Raw genomic sequence first — 16,523 nt, 5'->3', positions numbered from 1 at the left:
CATGCCAAACACATTGAAGTCATGTAACTGTAGTGTAGTTCATTATAGCCTTACAATAGATTTAACCTTCTGCCAATTATATTTATGCTTAAAAAATAATATGACATTGGCCTACAAAAAATATGTCATCCCTGCCATCACTCTAGAGAGGTGGCACTAGTGGTGGTTGGGTGATGGGAGGCAAAATGACATAGAAAACAATAACAGTAGAGAGTCATAACAGTTGAATAATTAAATAAAATTTGCCTTTGTTGAAAACAGAAAATAAACTGCCTACCCCAGGTTTAATTGCAGTGGATTCCTAATGTGATGCTCAAATTAGACAGATAATTGTCTTCCTGTTTGAACTTTTGCTAAAAGCTTCATTACTGTAATTGTCGTTTAAGACCTAAAGGTATTTCCACTAACAACAATGAATCAGATTGGATTCTTTATGGCACAAGTTTTGATCTTTTGTAATGCATGTCATTTCTACAGATCAAATTAAGATTTTTATGTGGCTTGAGTTTTGACTATTTGTGTGGAAACTAAAGACTGCAGATTTAAATCTGCAGACAGGTTGGGAAAACCTTGTTGTGGTAAAACACTGAGTGATGCAAAAAGTTCCCTTCTGCAAAGAACTCAAATCCAGCTGTTGCATTTCCATGTATAGTGATCCACTGTGGTAGATTAATTCAGCTTCCAGATGTGAATGCATGTTACAGTCGCAACCCCTGCAAATACACCCGTAGGCTGCAGCAGGAAATGGGAATGTGTTCTCAGTCATCTTGCCTGTTAAATAAAAAAGAACACCAACAGCTCTCCCCAAAGCTAGAAACCAGTGATTCATGTTGCCAAATAAACTGAGTTGTCAACAGCCACAGGAATAATATATGAGAACACAATTTTACTGTGAATTTACCCTTTGAATAGGTAACTTTTATCAGTCCCAGGGTCATAAAACATTCTCATGATGTAATTATTTATAACAAGAGCCATTGACACCCAACCAGTCAGTAAGTCAAACATGCTTTCAATCAGCCAGTGAGTCACACATTCACTTAGCTCTTTAGCAAAAGAGTCCATTCAGGTAATTGCTAGAAATGTATGCATTAAGTACAAAAATATGGTCTAAAAAATTGAGTGATTAAAAAGAGATGTATTAAAAATCCATGTGATTGCAAATACTTCACAATGTGGCAAAGTAAAAACAACATGTCGTTGAAAGATATTTGCCGTTAGTGTAACATGAATGTGAGGATTAAAGGCATAATTTCAGGTTCCCGGTCCATATTCCAATGGAAGGATCCAGAAAAAAAGTGTTTGCGAGTGGCTTGCTCCATAGCTGCGCTCATCTCATCCACGTAAGCAAACATGTTGTCTACATTGAACAGTCACTTTTCGTTCCGTCACACTTCGACCTGCCTCAAAACCAACGCTGATTGGTTGATTTTGAAGAATCGTCTGACTTTTTTTTAGATCTAATTGTCATTCCTGATGTGTTTTTGTAAGTCTCTCATGCAGCATTTTCTCTCTTCTCACAGTATGATTTAATTTTACTCAATTCCAATCCTTACAGAAACACAGCTATACTGTTTTTCATCTGGAGCCTGTTGAAACAAATGGCAGTGCACATCATCACACATTAGAAACCAGCTACAAAGCTACAGTGTAACTGTCATTCACAAAGCCATCTAGTCAATCCAATCAGAATTGTACTACTGTTGCATTTACTGTAGGAAGTGCAGTTAACAGTGCCAGGTAAAAGCCTAGAGTGTATAGTCAGTCAGCCAGTCAGCCATTTGGTCTGGCTGTCAGCCAGTTAGTGGGTCAGTCAGCCAGCCATCAAGTCAATTGAATGGCTGCCAGTGTTTCCATTTACTGTATGTATTTTAGTCTGAACACTGAGAAAAAATGTCTGGCTCTCATTAATGAACATTCACATTACAGAAAGTGGAGGTAGAGGGAGCAGAAAAAGTAAGGGCAGAGAGATCCTGGCAATGCCTCAAAGTCAGTATGTCTCAGTTTACCTGAAAGCACAATGATCAAAAGCACAAAATGCACCTCACTAACATCTCCATGTGTAAATCTGTTTGTAAACTGATTCAAATGAAAGGGGTGTGATCAGAATGTAAAGTAAACAGGGAGGAGGCATTCAATTAAAAATGACTGAAAGGAGAAATACGTCGGGTCATTTGAGGATCCTTGTAACTGCATGATACAGATTGCCTCCCCTGTTACTGTAGGCAAGTGAGGGCCTCATCTTTTTTATGTATTTACACACCCCTAATGCTGCGTCCCTGTTAAGGTCTGTCATCAGTTTTACTATACATGCAGAGCCAGAGCAATTAATACAGCATTTCATACTTTACAAATGTTTATTATTTTCACGTCTTCACCTCTCCTGAGTCAGCACTGATCACGCTGAAAGCAGAGCCAGTCTGGAGATCTCTTCCAGCATTTCATATCATATTTTATATTTTCACGCATTACGCATTAAGCATAAATCCAGGAGTATCACACTGTGCTAGCAGGTGCGTTTTCAATGTTTTACAATGTCAGATTCCAATCAGCTAAATCACTCACAAGTTTCCCCAACAATTTCACCTTTTTTGCTCTATACCTATCATCTCTTAAAATTATATATTTCAGCTTTAGTGCTCCCCAAATATTTTAAGCATCAAATACCTACCCCCTTGTGCCTCAAACCATAACGGTTGAAAGTATAATTCAGAGGGATCAGCAACTGTGATCTGCCTGAATTCGTGTCTGTATAACGCTGTATTGGTATGGCAAGACAGATGAGACTTTCTTGCTTTGAGCCTGCCACAAACGTTTATCTGAGGTTTTGGAAATTATTCAGTTTAGTTTGAACTGTAAAGGAACTATAGAAGACACAGGAAGATGAAACATGATGAACTATCCCATGACAAAATGGAGAAAGATGTTGCTGACTGCTCTTGCTGACCTTCAGTCGTCACCTCAAAATCAATAGGCTCTTTCAATATCCACCACTTGAAATGTTTAGAAGGCATTTTTTTCCTCTAACATCAGCATAATGAAAATGTCACTCCTATCCTCTACTTCCTGTATTTCAGTGGGATCTTGACCCTGACCCTAACCTGTGACTGTTTTTACAATTCCTAAACAGGAAATAGAAACAATGCAACACAAATGCTCTAGCAGCCTTCCGAATTTACCTCTAAATCAATTCTTATTAGATGTAAATAAGGCCTGCACACCCCACCTACTATAGTTGTACTTTCATTCATCTGTCACACTGTCTCCTTGCTCAAACATTGTTTGCTGCGATAATTATTATGCACTGCAAGGCACGCATACATGAAGGCTGATTACATACTGGAAACCTTTCATGTTATTGTTGAAAGATAAGATAAAGACATAGAGTTGGCTCGTTCTTCTCGATCAAAAGTGTGCCAGCTTCCTTTCCTCTGTAATTCACAATTTTTTTTACTCATTCTTTGTGGCACTGTGTTCAGTTCTTTCTTTACTGATTCTGCCTGAATATATAACTTTTTTTTCCCTTTTATATAGGAAAATGCAAACTTCAGTATGGATGGGGTTTAGCAAATACTGAGGGTTACATTGCTTAAACATTCTAGCCACATTCTTCCCTGCATGGTACTCTGCTCCAATGCCCAGCTCTACGCCGTCAACACCTGGCTGTGAAAGTGTGTGTTTGAGGGTTGTGTCGATGTGTATGCCTGTATCTGTGTGTGTTTCGAATATATGTGGTCTTGACATATATGTCTCTATGTTCCTGTGCACATACAGAATAACATGCCCACATATCTGTATATGTGTATAAAACTCACTCTTGTCACCTGCTGGCTGCTGCTCTGTGTACGTGTCTATGCATGTACAAATGGGTGTTTCTGTATGTTCCTATTTAAAGTTGATGGATCTATCGATACGTGTGCTTCTTTGTATATGTAATTGGTGTGTGCTCTGTGTGTTTGCATCTACTGTAAGTATATGTGTGACTGTGTGTGTATGTGTGTGTGCGTTTGTTTTGTTTCTATGCGTGTGTCAGGTATGAACAATCTGTTTCCTTCCCTGCGGCAGGACCTACCAATCATATCCCTCCATCATCTCTCCTCATTACGTATTCATGAGTTTCTGTGTCTGCAGGGCAGTGATTGGCTCCTAATGAACAACTGACGGCATTATTAGTCAGCGAATGCTATGGCAAGAAAATAAGTTAGTCAGTACAAGAGAAACACCAGTCAACCACTGGTACGGAAACATTATTCAATTTGAGCATTAAGACAGTTTACCCCTCAGGGAGGCTGACATATTGGATATCGTCGCCTGCATGGTACCATTGATATGACCCTCATAATGCCTCAGACCAGCTTGTGATCAAGAGTACACATACAGTATCTTGAAATGCTCTGAATAATTACAGCCAAGAAAAACATGTGGACTATACCATTTAGTTTTTGTGTAAATAAATCCCCCAGTCCTTTTTTCTTGTCAGCTTTAGCTTAAGAACCATTAGTCAAACTGAGTACAGAGACACTGTAGGCCTCAGGGGTTTCATATGTGCTCATAAATCTATGAACTACCCCTTTATCATCTTTTATGTTACTGTGGAGCGTGCCTCTCACCAGTACTGGCTTTCATTGTCGATATTACTATATCAAAAGGGTGTGAAATGTACTTGGCTGAATTGTTGCAGCCAATTTGCAGACACATGCTTGTGATATTGTATGATTGTTGGTCTGTAGTTACAAAATAGCTCATACAATGTGGAGGTAATCGGGCGGTGGAAGGAGCACTTTGAGGAACTCCTTAATCCGACTCTTTTCTAGAGGCAGAGCTGGAGGCTGATGGGGAATCATTGTCAATATACCTGGCGGAAGTCACTGTGGTAGTCAAACAACTCCACAGTGGCAAAGCTCCAAGGATTGATGAGATTCGTCCAGAAATGCTGAAAGCTTTGGGTTTGGAGGGGCTGTCTTGGTTGACACGTCTCTTCAACATTGCGTGGAAGTCTGGGACAGTGTCAAGGGAGTGGCAGACTGGGGTGGTGGTTCCTCTGTTTAAAAAAGGGAGCCACAGGGTGTGTGCCAATTGCAGGGGTATCACACTACTCAGACTCCCTTGTAAAGTCTACTCCAAGGTGCTGGAAAGGAGGGTTCATCCTATAGTCGAACCTCAGATTGAAGAGGAACGATGCGGATTCTGTCCTGGATGTGGAACAACAGACCAGCTCTTCACTCTCGCAAGGATCCTGGAGAGGGCCTGGGAGTATGCCCATCCAGTTAACATGTGTTTTGTGGATCTGGGGAAGGCATATGACTGGGTCCCTCAGGAGATACTGTTGGAGGTGCTGCAGGAGTATGGGGTGAGGGGGTCCCTTCTGTGGGCCATCCAATCTCTGTACACCCAAAGCGAGAGCTGTGTCCTGTAGAGCCGCTGCTCCTTTGCGTTGAAAGGAGCTAGTTGAGGTGGTTCGGGCATCTATTAAGGATGCCCCCTGGGCGCCTCCCTAGGGAGGTGTTCCAGGCACGTCCAGCTGGGAGGAGGCCTCGGGGAAGACGCGGGACAAGGTGGAGAGATTATATCTTCACACTGGCCTGGGAACGCCTCGGAAGCCCCCAGTTAGAGCTGGTTAATGTGGCCCGGGAAACGGAAGTTTGGGGTCCCCTGCTAAAGCTGATGCCCCGCGACCCAACCCCAGATAAGCGGTTGAAGATGAGATGAGATGAGATGAATGTGGAGGATGTCTACAGCAATGACAACAATGCGGTTGTCAAAGCTCATATCTGCCTCTTAACCATTTGAATTTGACTGTTCAAATTTGGAAATAAAACTGATACATCTATGTGTGGAGCTCTCCAAATTTTAGTTCATAGTCTAGATCACACGTTAATGTAGACAGCATTAAATATTTTTTTCCCCCATGTGGGTACATTAAAACACCAGCCCAAAAACTGGTGAGTTCAATCCAAGTGTGTGATGCCTGTCTGCTTGAATCACCTCCTTACAGAATGTCTCACTGCTCCACACTAGCACTCTTAGGAAATATGAAATCCAGATGGCGGTGTGGGTATAAGGCAAGAATGACTAAAGTGAGTGAATCATTGAGCTGAATCCTCCCTTGGCTAACAGAGTAGGTGTAGCTTTTGGTAATACATTTTGAAAGAGAATATATTTTGGTTTGGTTTGAAATTACAGTATCAAGCCTGCATTGCACCCAAGGAGATACTTTTGTTATAACAGGTTCAGTGTGTATTTTATCAAACTAAATTTCATGTCTGCTCTCTTACTCTTGAACTTCAGTTCAGTTCTTATTCTTTTTATTACTAGTTAAATATAGTTTTGTTAAATATGCAGGATTTTACTTCATAAATATGGTTTTACTTAAATGCATCTGCCCTCCATCTGTTGTTTGCAGTAGATTTGCTGCTTGTAGGCTAGAATATTAACATGGGCATATTTAACTTTGATGCATATTCACACAGGACAGGTTTTATGATGCATATTAACAAGGGTATGATGGAGTGAATGAATTTGCAAATTTGACTTTTCACAATATCTGGCCCAGATTCCACAGTTTGGCTGCCTAAGAGGATTTACAATAAGGTTTGAAATACATTTGAAATACATTTTGAGCGTGATTGTAAGGCTTTGATCTAGATTAGCGCTTCCCTTTGTCCATTGATGAATGTTCTCAATTTCTGACACTTGGGACATTTCAAATAGTTAAATTAAATCTGAAAGCAGCCAAACAATTATGTAACACATAACGTCTTCCCCTTTATGTTCTGCTTTACTATTTGTGCATTTTTTTATGGACACAAATGAGAACCTTCTACCCAATGGGACTAAAAGCTTTATGCTTACATACTTGTTGTCATGTCTCCAATGCAGTGGAATGGAAAATGTATTCACTCTACTTTTATCATAGTTTTCTAGTGAGCTATATTTTTAAATACAGCTGTCTGTAGTTGTCCCAAATTGTTTGTGAAATGACCTGAAAACATTTGGATAAGCCAGGGGAATCTCTGCTTTTAAACATTATGAATGAAATCCAGTGAAACTTTTTATGTAAGTGAAACTATCAGATGTAAAGCTTGTTCCCCCTCATTTTGAGTAGCTATGACACTAGTGTCAGGAATAATACATTTTATCCTTTGTGTAGGTGGATGGCTGCCAAGATTGTTAAAATGTTTTTGCATTTGCTTCATGCGTGTACTGAGCTTCGAGGCAGCCGTAAATTGCTGTGATACATAGGTTGCTTGGAGCAAACTCATTAATGGAGAATTTATTACAGACATTATTTAATGGTGTGAGGTTAATTTTTTTCATGAATATTTCAATGGATATGGATAAAGAATTGCATGGAGTTGTCTTTCCCTACTTTAAAAGGTGATACGTCTAACAGTGTTGACGTCCTTACAAAGGTGAACAAACATTATACAGCATTAAAATACATCAAGACCTAAAGCTAATGTGCTTTGAAAAAAAACTCTATTGTGTTGTGAAATACAGTAAATCACCATGCTTTTGTGATCCAGAGGTAACACAGTGGACCTTGTAAAGTACAAAATCCTGTGAATTTTTATTTACAGCAGTAAAAGCCTATGATTTCATGTGCCCTCGGCTCACACAAAGGGACATTCTAAACTGAACCTCAATAAAATGCGAGATAAATCGAGCCACAAAGTTAAGCTTTTATTTTGAGCTACACTGCTTCTGGTCAGATGAAAACCTTTAATATTATGATATGTTGTTTGCTGTCAAATTTGGTACAAAAGTTACAAAAGTAGTAATTGAGTAGTGGTGTGAGGAAAAAATGATGATGAGATGTGGTTTAATTAACGGATCATTACACACCGTCAATGTATTTAAGAAGAGGTCGGGCCCTATTCAGACGATATATGACACATGGCTTCAAGTGCAAGGCGCATTTAGGAGGTGTCCAACTCCACATTTGCTAGTTAGACAGTGCATATTGTGGACGCAAATTAAGGCGTAAGGAGCAAAGGGGTTGTAGTTAGTCTCTTTGTTAATCAGGAATGTGTTTTGGCACTACATAAATGAAATCTATCAGGCAGTAATCTCCCGTTCCCTTCAAATGCTCGGTGCACCTGCAGCAGACAGTGTTATTTATATGAGAAGTCGGAATGGGGGAAGTGAGCAGTTTTTTGCAGGGGAAATGTATCTGCTTGTGCGTGAAGCGGAGAAGCCGCCGCCGTCTTACAGTCCTATGTCCCATCAACAACTCCATAAATCCATTTGAATGAATAAGAGCAGATACACCAATAACTTATTTAACTGAGGATTAGAAGGAGGAGGACAAGCATTATGTGCTGATGGGCTCTGATGCCATCCGAATCCACTTGCACAGTTAAATCATCCACCCACGACCCACCACCCACCGGAATTAATTATTTTTACTCCCACTGTAGGCTCTTTTTAAAATTATATTTTGTATTGATGTATGAGTGTTTTCTTTTGACTGTTTACTTAATTGTCAGACTATGCTTCCTTTAACTGTAAACATTTCCATGTACTGCAGCAAATATCATGGAACATTTAAGCTGCAAAAACCCTGTGGCCACGGATATAACGGCTGTCCATACATCACTAATTTTACTATCTGAAAGATGCAACCTTTGAATAGTAGGAAAATACTGCACCTTTGACTTTTAAACCAAGTTTATGTTGGTAAATGACACATTGAGATTCTGCTGCCTCAAGATAGCAATGCACCTGACCAAACCTGATTTTAAGACCAACACACCCCTGGTCACACAGATGTTCACAACAATTGCTAATGATTGCATGAAAATAACAACTGCGTTGGAAATAAGCAATAATAGTTGCTCTGTGATGTGCACCCGTTTGTGCCGGTTTCTAAGATAGAGGCTGCTGCGTTTACACTGTTATAAGACAGTCCGTCAACTGAAAAATAGTCAGCAATTGTTTTGATAATCAATTAATTGTGAAAGTGATTTTTCATGCAAAAATAGTAGAAAATGCTGTTTTCAGCCTCTTAAACATCATGATATCCTGCTTTCCCTTGCTTTATATCATATTAAACTGAATAGGTTCCCAGCTTGGGATCAATACAGTTTTTCTATTCTATTCTATTCCTCTTGGGTTTGGACTGACAAAACAAGATATTTAAAGACATCACCTTGGACTTTGAGAAACTGAAATGGACATTTTTCACTTTTTTCTGGCATTTTATAGACCAAACGATTAATCTAGCAAATGATTTGCAGATTAATTGAAATGAAAATAATCATTCGTTGCAGCCCTGCTAGTATACACATACTTACACATGCATATATCGTGCTTACACATGCAGTAATAGTGTGTCAAAGTGGTAACAATTAGTTCCACATAATGATACACCGTAATATACGTCCCAAATGCCATAGCTGCGGGGCATGTTTGAACAAAATAAAATGCCCTGCTTAGCAAATGTGTCCACACACTAGTCCTTAGACTTTGTATTCACATCTATTTTTACAAGATTAATGAAGTACCTAAAACATTTTTCATTCAAACTGAGTGTTATGAGTTGGGGGGTGGGGTGGTCGGTATGTCTAACTTTTGTCTCACACACACACTCACACACACACACACACACACACACACACACAAACACACACACACACACACACACACACACACACACACACACAGAAGACACACACAAAATCCATTGGAACCATATTTAATATTCGACTATCACGCTGGTACGTTAACACAATAATATATGAAAAAAGCTAATGTTCAGTTGCTTTACATTAGATTAATCGTTGGCACATTAATAGATTGGGTGTAAGGTCAACATGGTAAGTAGAGTACAACTAACATATGTATATATGTATATGTGTATGTAGATATTAGGATAATTGTTGGCATAAAGTAAAAATCATGTAATTTAACCATGTCAACTATAATGTAACTGATGTGCATATATGTAGCCTTTGTATAACATTAGGATAATTGTAGCACATTAACTCATCTGCCATTTGTCACCATTTAATGGATTAGTCAGGTCATTATGAAAACAACGTCTGTCAGCCACTCAATCAGACATCCATTAAAAATGATTTGTCACTGTACTTTGTCATTGAGGACAAGACATATTTGTGTTTATGTTTTCATTATTTATGTTGGTAATGTATTCATTTATTTTGACAGAGCAGAGCAGAAAAATTCAACTCAAATTGAGATTACCCCAGGGTGTTCATTTCATGGATTCAAATACAGCTGTCGCCCACTCACTTTGTCTTCCATAGTGTATCTTTCCAATCATACATGCTGAGCTGTTATGCTGTACTGCTAACCCTGACATGGATTGTTGTTAGAAAACAGAACTCATGCTGACAGGAATCCCTCCATCAGTTTGTCTCCTCTTGTCTTTGATTTACTCTGATTAAGGGAACCATTTATTTTCTAGTGTACCATTATCAGAATGCTTTGATTACAGAGCTGCATCATTGTCATTTCGATTAAAGGTCCACTTTCCTTAACCAGCTTTTGTTCAGAATATGATGGTGCTCCAAAAGAAAGATTGAGCTTCTTATGAAAAAAAAACAGTGATGTTGATCATTTTTCCTATTTGCTTTCCTCTATCTGCTTCTGTCTTTTTGTCTCTTTCTGGCTCTCCCACTATCTGTTGCCACCATTTTAAAATTTGTTTTGCCTTTGTAACTTTCTTTTCCTCTGTACTCTTCTCTCTCTCAGCATTGTGAGGGAGAAGAATCTGCCTTATTATAATTCCTTCGCTAGGTCTCGTTTGTTTTTTTCACTTTATCTGATCTGTTGTTTGATTTTTCTTCTCTTTTCTGTATTCTGTTCTCCTCCGCAGTGAAGCGATCAGTAGATTTTAAATCGCGAGGCGTTAAATTATTCCCTGGCAAAGACTCCAGCAACAAGTTTTCAATATGTGAGTTCACATCTTAATGTCACTATGGCTAATTAACTAATGTGTAATGGCTTTTTTTTTTACTTGGACTGCCTTTGTTTTTAGATTTTGTTTTGTTTTTGCTTGTTTTAAATTTTGTCTTTTTAAAAAGGCTGTTCAACACTTTGTGCCTCTGTTTAGAGACAACAAAGAAACATCTTGTATTACTTTGCAGACAGTTCAGTTACATGGCAACATCAATTCACACAGACATAGTGTTAAAGTGTGACTGTTTCGAAGTGACAGTTCTTGATACACAAATGTGTTGAAATTGCCACAGCCTTTTTAAGAGCATGCTTTGGCATTCTGCTTGACTGCTGTGTGTTTTTGTTGTTTGCTGTTTTATGCATGCATTTTTGTCATGGTGTCTTGTTTTATGCATGCTTCTTCATGGCTTGCTTTGATATATTTAATCACGGCTTGTTCTGATAAGCGTATCATGGTTTGTTTTGGCTTGCTTTGGGCTTGTTCAGGGCATTTGAATCAGCTATTGTAATATTGTTTACCGCCCCCTCCTGCCTCTGCTCCTTTATTTTCTCATCCCTCTCTTCTCTTCTCTGATCACATATATAAACATCCATAGGTCATTTAAAGGCATACATATGCCAACATCCCTACGCTTGCCCCCTGCCTTACATGAAATGGTAATTACTGTATTTTTACTAGTAAAATCTGTCAAAGGACAATTAATTAAAAACTCTTCATTCATGAAGTCCTGTAAAAATAATGCCCTCTAAGCTTCACACTTCACTGCTGCTAAAAAAAAGGTTGGCAAAATAGTAAATGGAAATCTGTCATCAATACGTTATGGTTATTTTTTTTGTTTGTTTTTGAATAGCCTCATTTTCATTCTATTTTTTTCCGTTTGAGGAAAAACCTATAGCATATTTAAACTAGTTGATGTCTAGTCAGCAGCTGCACGCCATGCTGGGGATCGCCACAGTTTCATAATTAACCAAAAATATTTTTCACTTCTCAACGGGTGGGGTTCACAAACCCTGTTGCCCGGGGGATTCAACTCAGCGGGTTGTGGCAGTGCGCTGGTAGTTCTTGGAAAGGCCCGGGCCGAATGGAAGTGGCTCACGGCTCTGGCCATACAGCACTCCTCCAGGCAGAGTGGACTAAAGATCTTTAAGGGTATCTTACCTGACACGGGGCCGCTAACAGACGTCACAGCTCCTGGGAGCTGTGGATACCTGCTCACTGCCCTCTCTGGGTAGGGACAGGACTCCCAGAATGACTCTTAACTAAGGGGAAAGCATTAGGGGCCTGCAGCGTGTCATCAACCCTCTTGACCCGCATAATATGTATTGATTTATTTTTAAAACAGCGTCAGTACTTATTTTATTTGGTGAATAACTTTTCAATACAAAATATTACAAATCTACCTGCCTTGATGGTGTCATTCTTTATCAAGCCTGTCAACCAATCTTTTTTAAGCTCAATAAACACATATGATATTTGACCAAACTTTCTCCCATTTGTCCCGGTCATTGAAATGTTCCAGAACACGTGGACCAGCAATTTTTTCTCCAGAAACACTTGCCCGTGCCATTGAGGCCAATGGCATAATTATAAAAGAGGAACAAATGTATTGTTAACCTAGGGCTCGGCAATATGGCCAAATCATCTGTCTCATTATTGGTAATTTCATATTTCAGTAAGAATAGCTATGTATCTCAGTATAGCATGTTATCTGGTAATTCAATAAATTATATATATATGAAATGACCACCTGTTATAGCCTATTTTTGTATACTCACGAATGAATACTGAGTAATTTCTCATTTTATTAGCAAGTTTAAGTTAGTATGTTCTTGCTTTTAACAATAAAGATGACAATCCCATTGAAACACAATAAATGAGCATATCTAATTATTGCCCAGCCAAGCGCTAACCTCTCACTATTAGCAGCAAAATTAAAGCACTATTGTGGACTTCTAATTCAAGTCCTTACAAACTAAAATCCAATGGTCCATCATTAATTAAGTACAAAAAGTTCCCAGTTAATTTTCTGCTCCTCTTCTCGAATCACCACAATTTACTCTAACTTTATGAAATCCCAATATGTAAGTCTTTGGAAACTAACTTTTTAATAAGGCACACTGAAGTAAAATTAAGTGTAAGGGTGCTAATGGTTCCTAAGTCATTTGACAAACCGTTGTACAAAAATGATCTCATGAATTATATTTCATTTCATTCAAAGCCTTTTCAAATCTCTGACATTGAGAGAACATGTAAAAAGCATTTTTTTATGAAAGTTCCCATTATTTAAGCCCACATAAATCTCACATATTTGTTATCTTACATCCAATTCATCTTTATTTCTTTCTTCTTCATTTATTTGTCTTCTTATTATACCCCTTCTGCTTTCTCCTTGTCTATATTATACACAAACACACACATACATCGTTTCCCACCCTAATCACACAGTACACACATTTATTAGAGACATTTGCACATACATATTTTGAACCTGCATATGCACATATTTAATACTTGTAACAACATACACATATGCGTTACTGCAAGGACAAACACCATAAATGAAAGTAAACCTTGCTTGTCAATGTCTTTAATTGCTTTGCATGTGTGCAAGTTATGTTTTTTATGAACAGTTTGGATTTATTCTCTTTTTCCTTATTTGCTTGTCCACTGTGTTTTTATGTTCATGTATGAATACTGTATGAGCTGAATTAAGCACAGCACAGACACATGGCATATCCCAGATTCACCAGCTTTCCTGACAGGTTGGGGAGTCATGGTTGAGATTTGATTCTACAGATGCGAATTTGTATGTTAATTAGTCTGGCTCTGATTGGTTCAGTTGTTAATTTGTTCAGCTCTGACTGTTTTTTTACTCTCCAGTGAAGCACAAAACCTGTGTGTGTGTGTGTGTGTGTGTGTGTGTGTGTGTGTGTGTGTGTGTGTGTGTGTGTGTGTGTGTGTGTGTGTACACGTTTATATTTCTGTACATGTGTTTTTGTATAAGTGCATGTATTTATATGTGTGTAAGGATAAGGGGTTTGTAAGGGTTTGGGTGAGCACAGTACTAATACTGTAACCAGTCCCTCTGTTATAGTGTTAATAGTCCAGATGGTCAAATTAGCCGCTCCAACAAAGCAACAAACCACTCTACTCTAACACATACACACACACACACACACACACACACACACTAACCACCTGCTGGGTTTGTTGATATGGACAAACATGTACATGCACGTCGGATAGCCCAGACAGGTGGGCTGAAAGCAGAAAATATTAAGATAAAATAAAATTATACTTGTTTTGCAACTAGTGCCAGTACAACATATATGAATGAAATAGTTTTTAGCTTTTATTTCAAAACTCTTTTTATTTTGATAACTCAGCAGCTCATTTTCTTCACATTTTCCACTTTGCTTTCTACAGTAAAATTGAAATGATTTTTAACTGCATATTGTTTAAAACAGATCTTGTTTAAAATTAGATGAACAGTGACTCATTACAGCAGCAAAAATAACTTACAGATATAAAAGCTAGGTAAGGAAGAAATATGCAGGAAACCAACAATAATGAGACATGATCATATTGTCCATCTCCATCCAAATAGCATAAAATAAATTATGTTCTTCCTCAATCAAACCTAATTAAATCATACTCATGAAATAAGTGATCAACAGAATACTGCCACAGTCATCTAGTTGGTACTTTAGAACCAAACTGAATATTATCCAACACCAAAGTATATGAAAAGTAGTGTTTCCATCTCATTTGAATGTCAGTTGATGCATTTAAATATCAAAACACACCATGAGGTCTTTAGTTTGCTGTATAGATGAAGTAAATAAGCACAGCAAGACAATTTTTCCCTATAGGGCTGGTAAGTTCCACCCCTGTTACATTGGTGTCTTTTGAAATGGAACAATAATTTTCTGGTCCCAATCATTATCCGTCCTGGATTACAAATATGATGTTTGCGGAATTAAATGACAATGTTTCATGTTAAGCGTTAGACACTTTATCGTCAGATTGTGAAAGCGTGATGACGTGACGTCACACAGGCGACATGAAATGCAGTCATTCTCAGTAGACTTTTTCCAGAGCCTTTCACTAAACAATCTTCCAATAAACTGTCAAACATGAAAATTGATCTATTAATTCTGCAAACAGCATACATGTAATCCAGGGCAGATAATGATTGGGATAAGAAAATAATTGTTCCATTTCAAAAGACACCAATGTCAATTTTTTCGGGAGCTGAGGTCCCATAAAGTCCCATGGGGTCTAACCGAAGCTGTATTACAGAGTAATACGTACAGAGTAAGGACTTACCAGCCCTATAGGAATATTCTACTGACACCAGGCATTAGGAAAGGAGGAATAACTGAAAAAGCATAATCAGTGTTGTTTTTATGCTGTTATGCTGTCTTTATGTAAAGCACATTGAGTTGCCTTGTTATGAAATGTGCTATACAGTTTAATTAAAGATGCCTTGCCTTGCCTTGGTCACCTTAAAAAATATGAGAGATCTTGTCACGTGGGTTCTTAAATTGAGTAAAAATAGGTCATCAGTGGACTCTGGCTCGTTAAGATGCTGTATTACTACTTATAATTTTATTGTGAGTAGAACTTACTAAAAATAAGTCTGTGGCACAGGATGGATCCCTCCCAGTATTAGAAAATTACAGTACCACGGGGAAAAAAAAATTTATAAGGTGTTTTGAACGGGAAATGTTTTCAATTGTAAAGCTTTTGAATTGGAATAGAGTTGTCTGTGCTTTGCATGCCTGACAGCCATGTTCTTTGGCTTTCCCTGAGAACACACAAAGGCTTGTCACACACACACACACACACACACACACACACACACACACACACACACACACACACACACACACACACAGCCACACACACACACACACACACAAACATACATGCACACACACACAGACACACTACTGTCCGTTGCTCAAAGTTAACCTGCCAGCTATGGATTTTTTTGTTTTACTTTTAAATGCTCAAAAGACAGAATAGTCTCTGAATGATTGAGGTGTAACCTAATTAAATAGAGCTCTAGGGTTATTTACATAGAATCCAAGGCAGGGGAGACTGAACGACGGTAAAGGATTAAGAAACCAAGCAAGCAAGAAATACATTTAAAAAAGAGTGAAAAAGTTGTTAAACAGAGACAGATAAAGAAACAAGAGCTACATGTATACACTGTCAACGGCAATGTATTAATTAAATACATGAATTATTTATCGTGTCAGATGCATGTTTGTTGTGATGTTACTGTGTCAAAGTATTTGTAAAGTTTTGTCTGTCTCTGGGATGTTTGTGGTGTCGTGCTCATTTCTGTGAGAATTAAGATTGCATCTGGAGCACTGTTGCACTCTTCCCTGTCTGCCTGCCTAACTGTCTAACCCGTCTGACCCTCTAACCCCTGGTCTGTCTGATGTGTTTCTCCTTCCACCCGTTTCCTGCTGCATCTAAAGTGAATCAGTGACTGGGCCGGCAGGCTTCCAAAACCGAAACTAAGAGTGGAGTGGCGGAAAATTACAGTGGATGTATTGTGCTGAATGCTTCCCAAAGAATGACACAC

The 16,523-nt window shown here is 38.5% G+C and overlaps 1 protein-coding gene across 1 annotated transcript in view; it reads left to right on the top strand.

Moving 5' to 3' along the window:
* The window catches only part of LOC310956123 (CUB and sushi domain-containing protein 3-like), a gene marked incomplete at both ends in the record, with an annotated part of 334,390 nt that overhangs the window by 196,221 nt on the left and 121,646 nt on the right, over positions 1-16,523 (top strand). Inside the window, one exon of the mRNA XM_083926253.1 lies at positions 10,841-10,918. Within this exon, the coding sequence (XP_083782379.1) occupies positions 10,841-10,918 (78 nt within the window). The remainder of the gene's footprint in view (positions 1-10,840; positions 10,919-16,523) is intronic.

The sequence above is a fragment of the Echiichthys vipera genome, assembly GCF_963691815.1.
Source record: "Echiichthys vipera genome assembly, chromosome: 13".
NCBI classification, from domain to species: domain Eukaryota; kingdom Metazoa; phylum Chordata; class Actinopteri; order Perciformes; family Trachinidae; genus Echiichthys; species Echiichthys vipera.
Note: the sequence above shows the minus strand (reverse complement) of the source record. Positions and strands in the feature narration are given on the sequence as shown.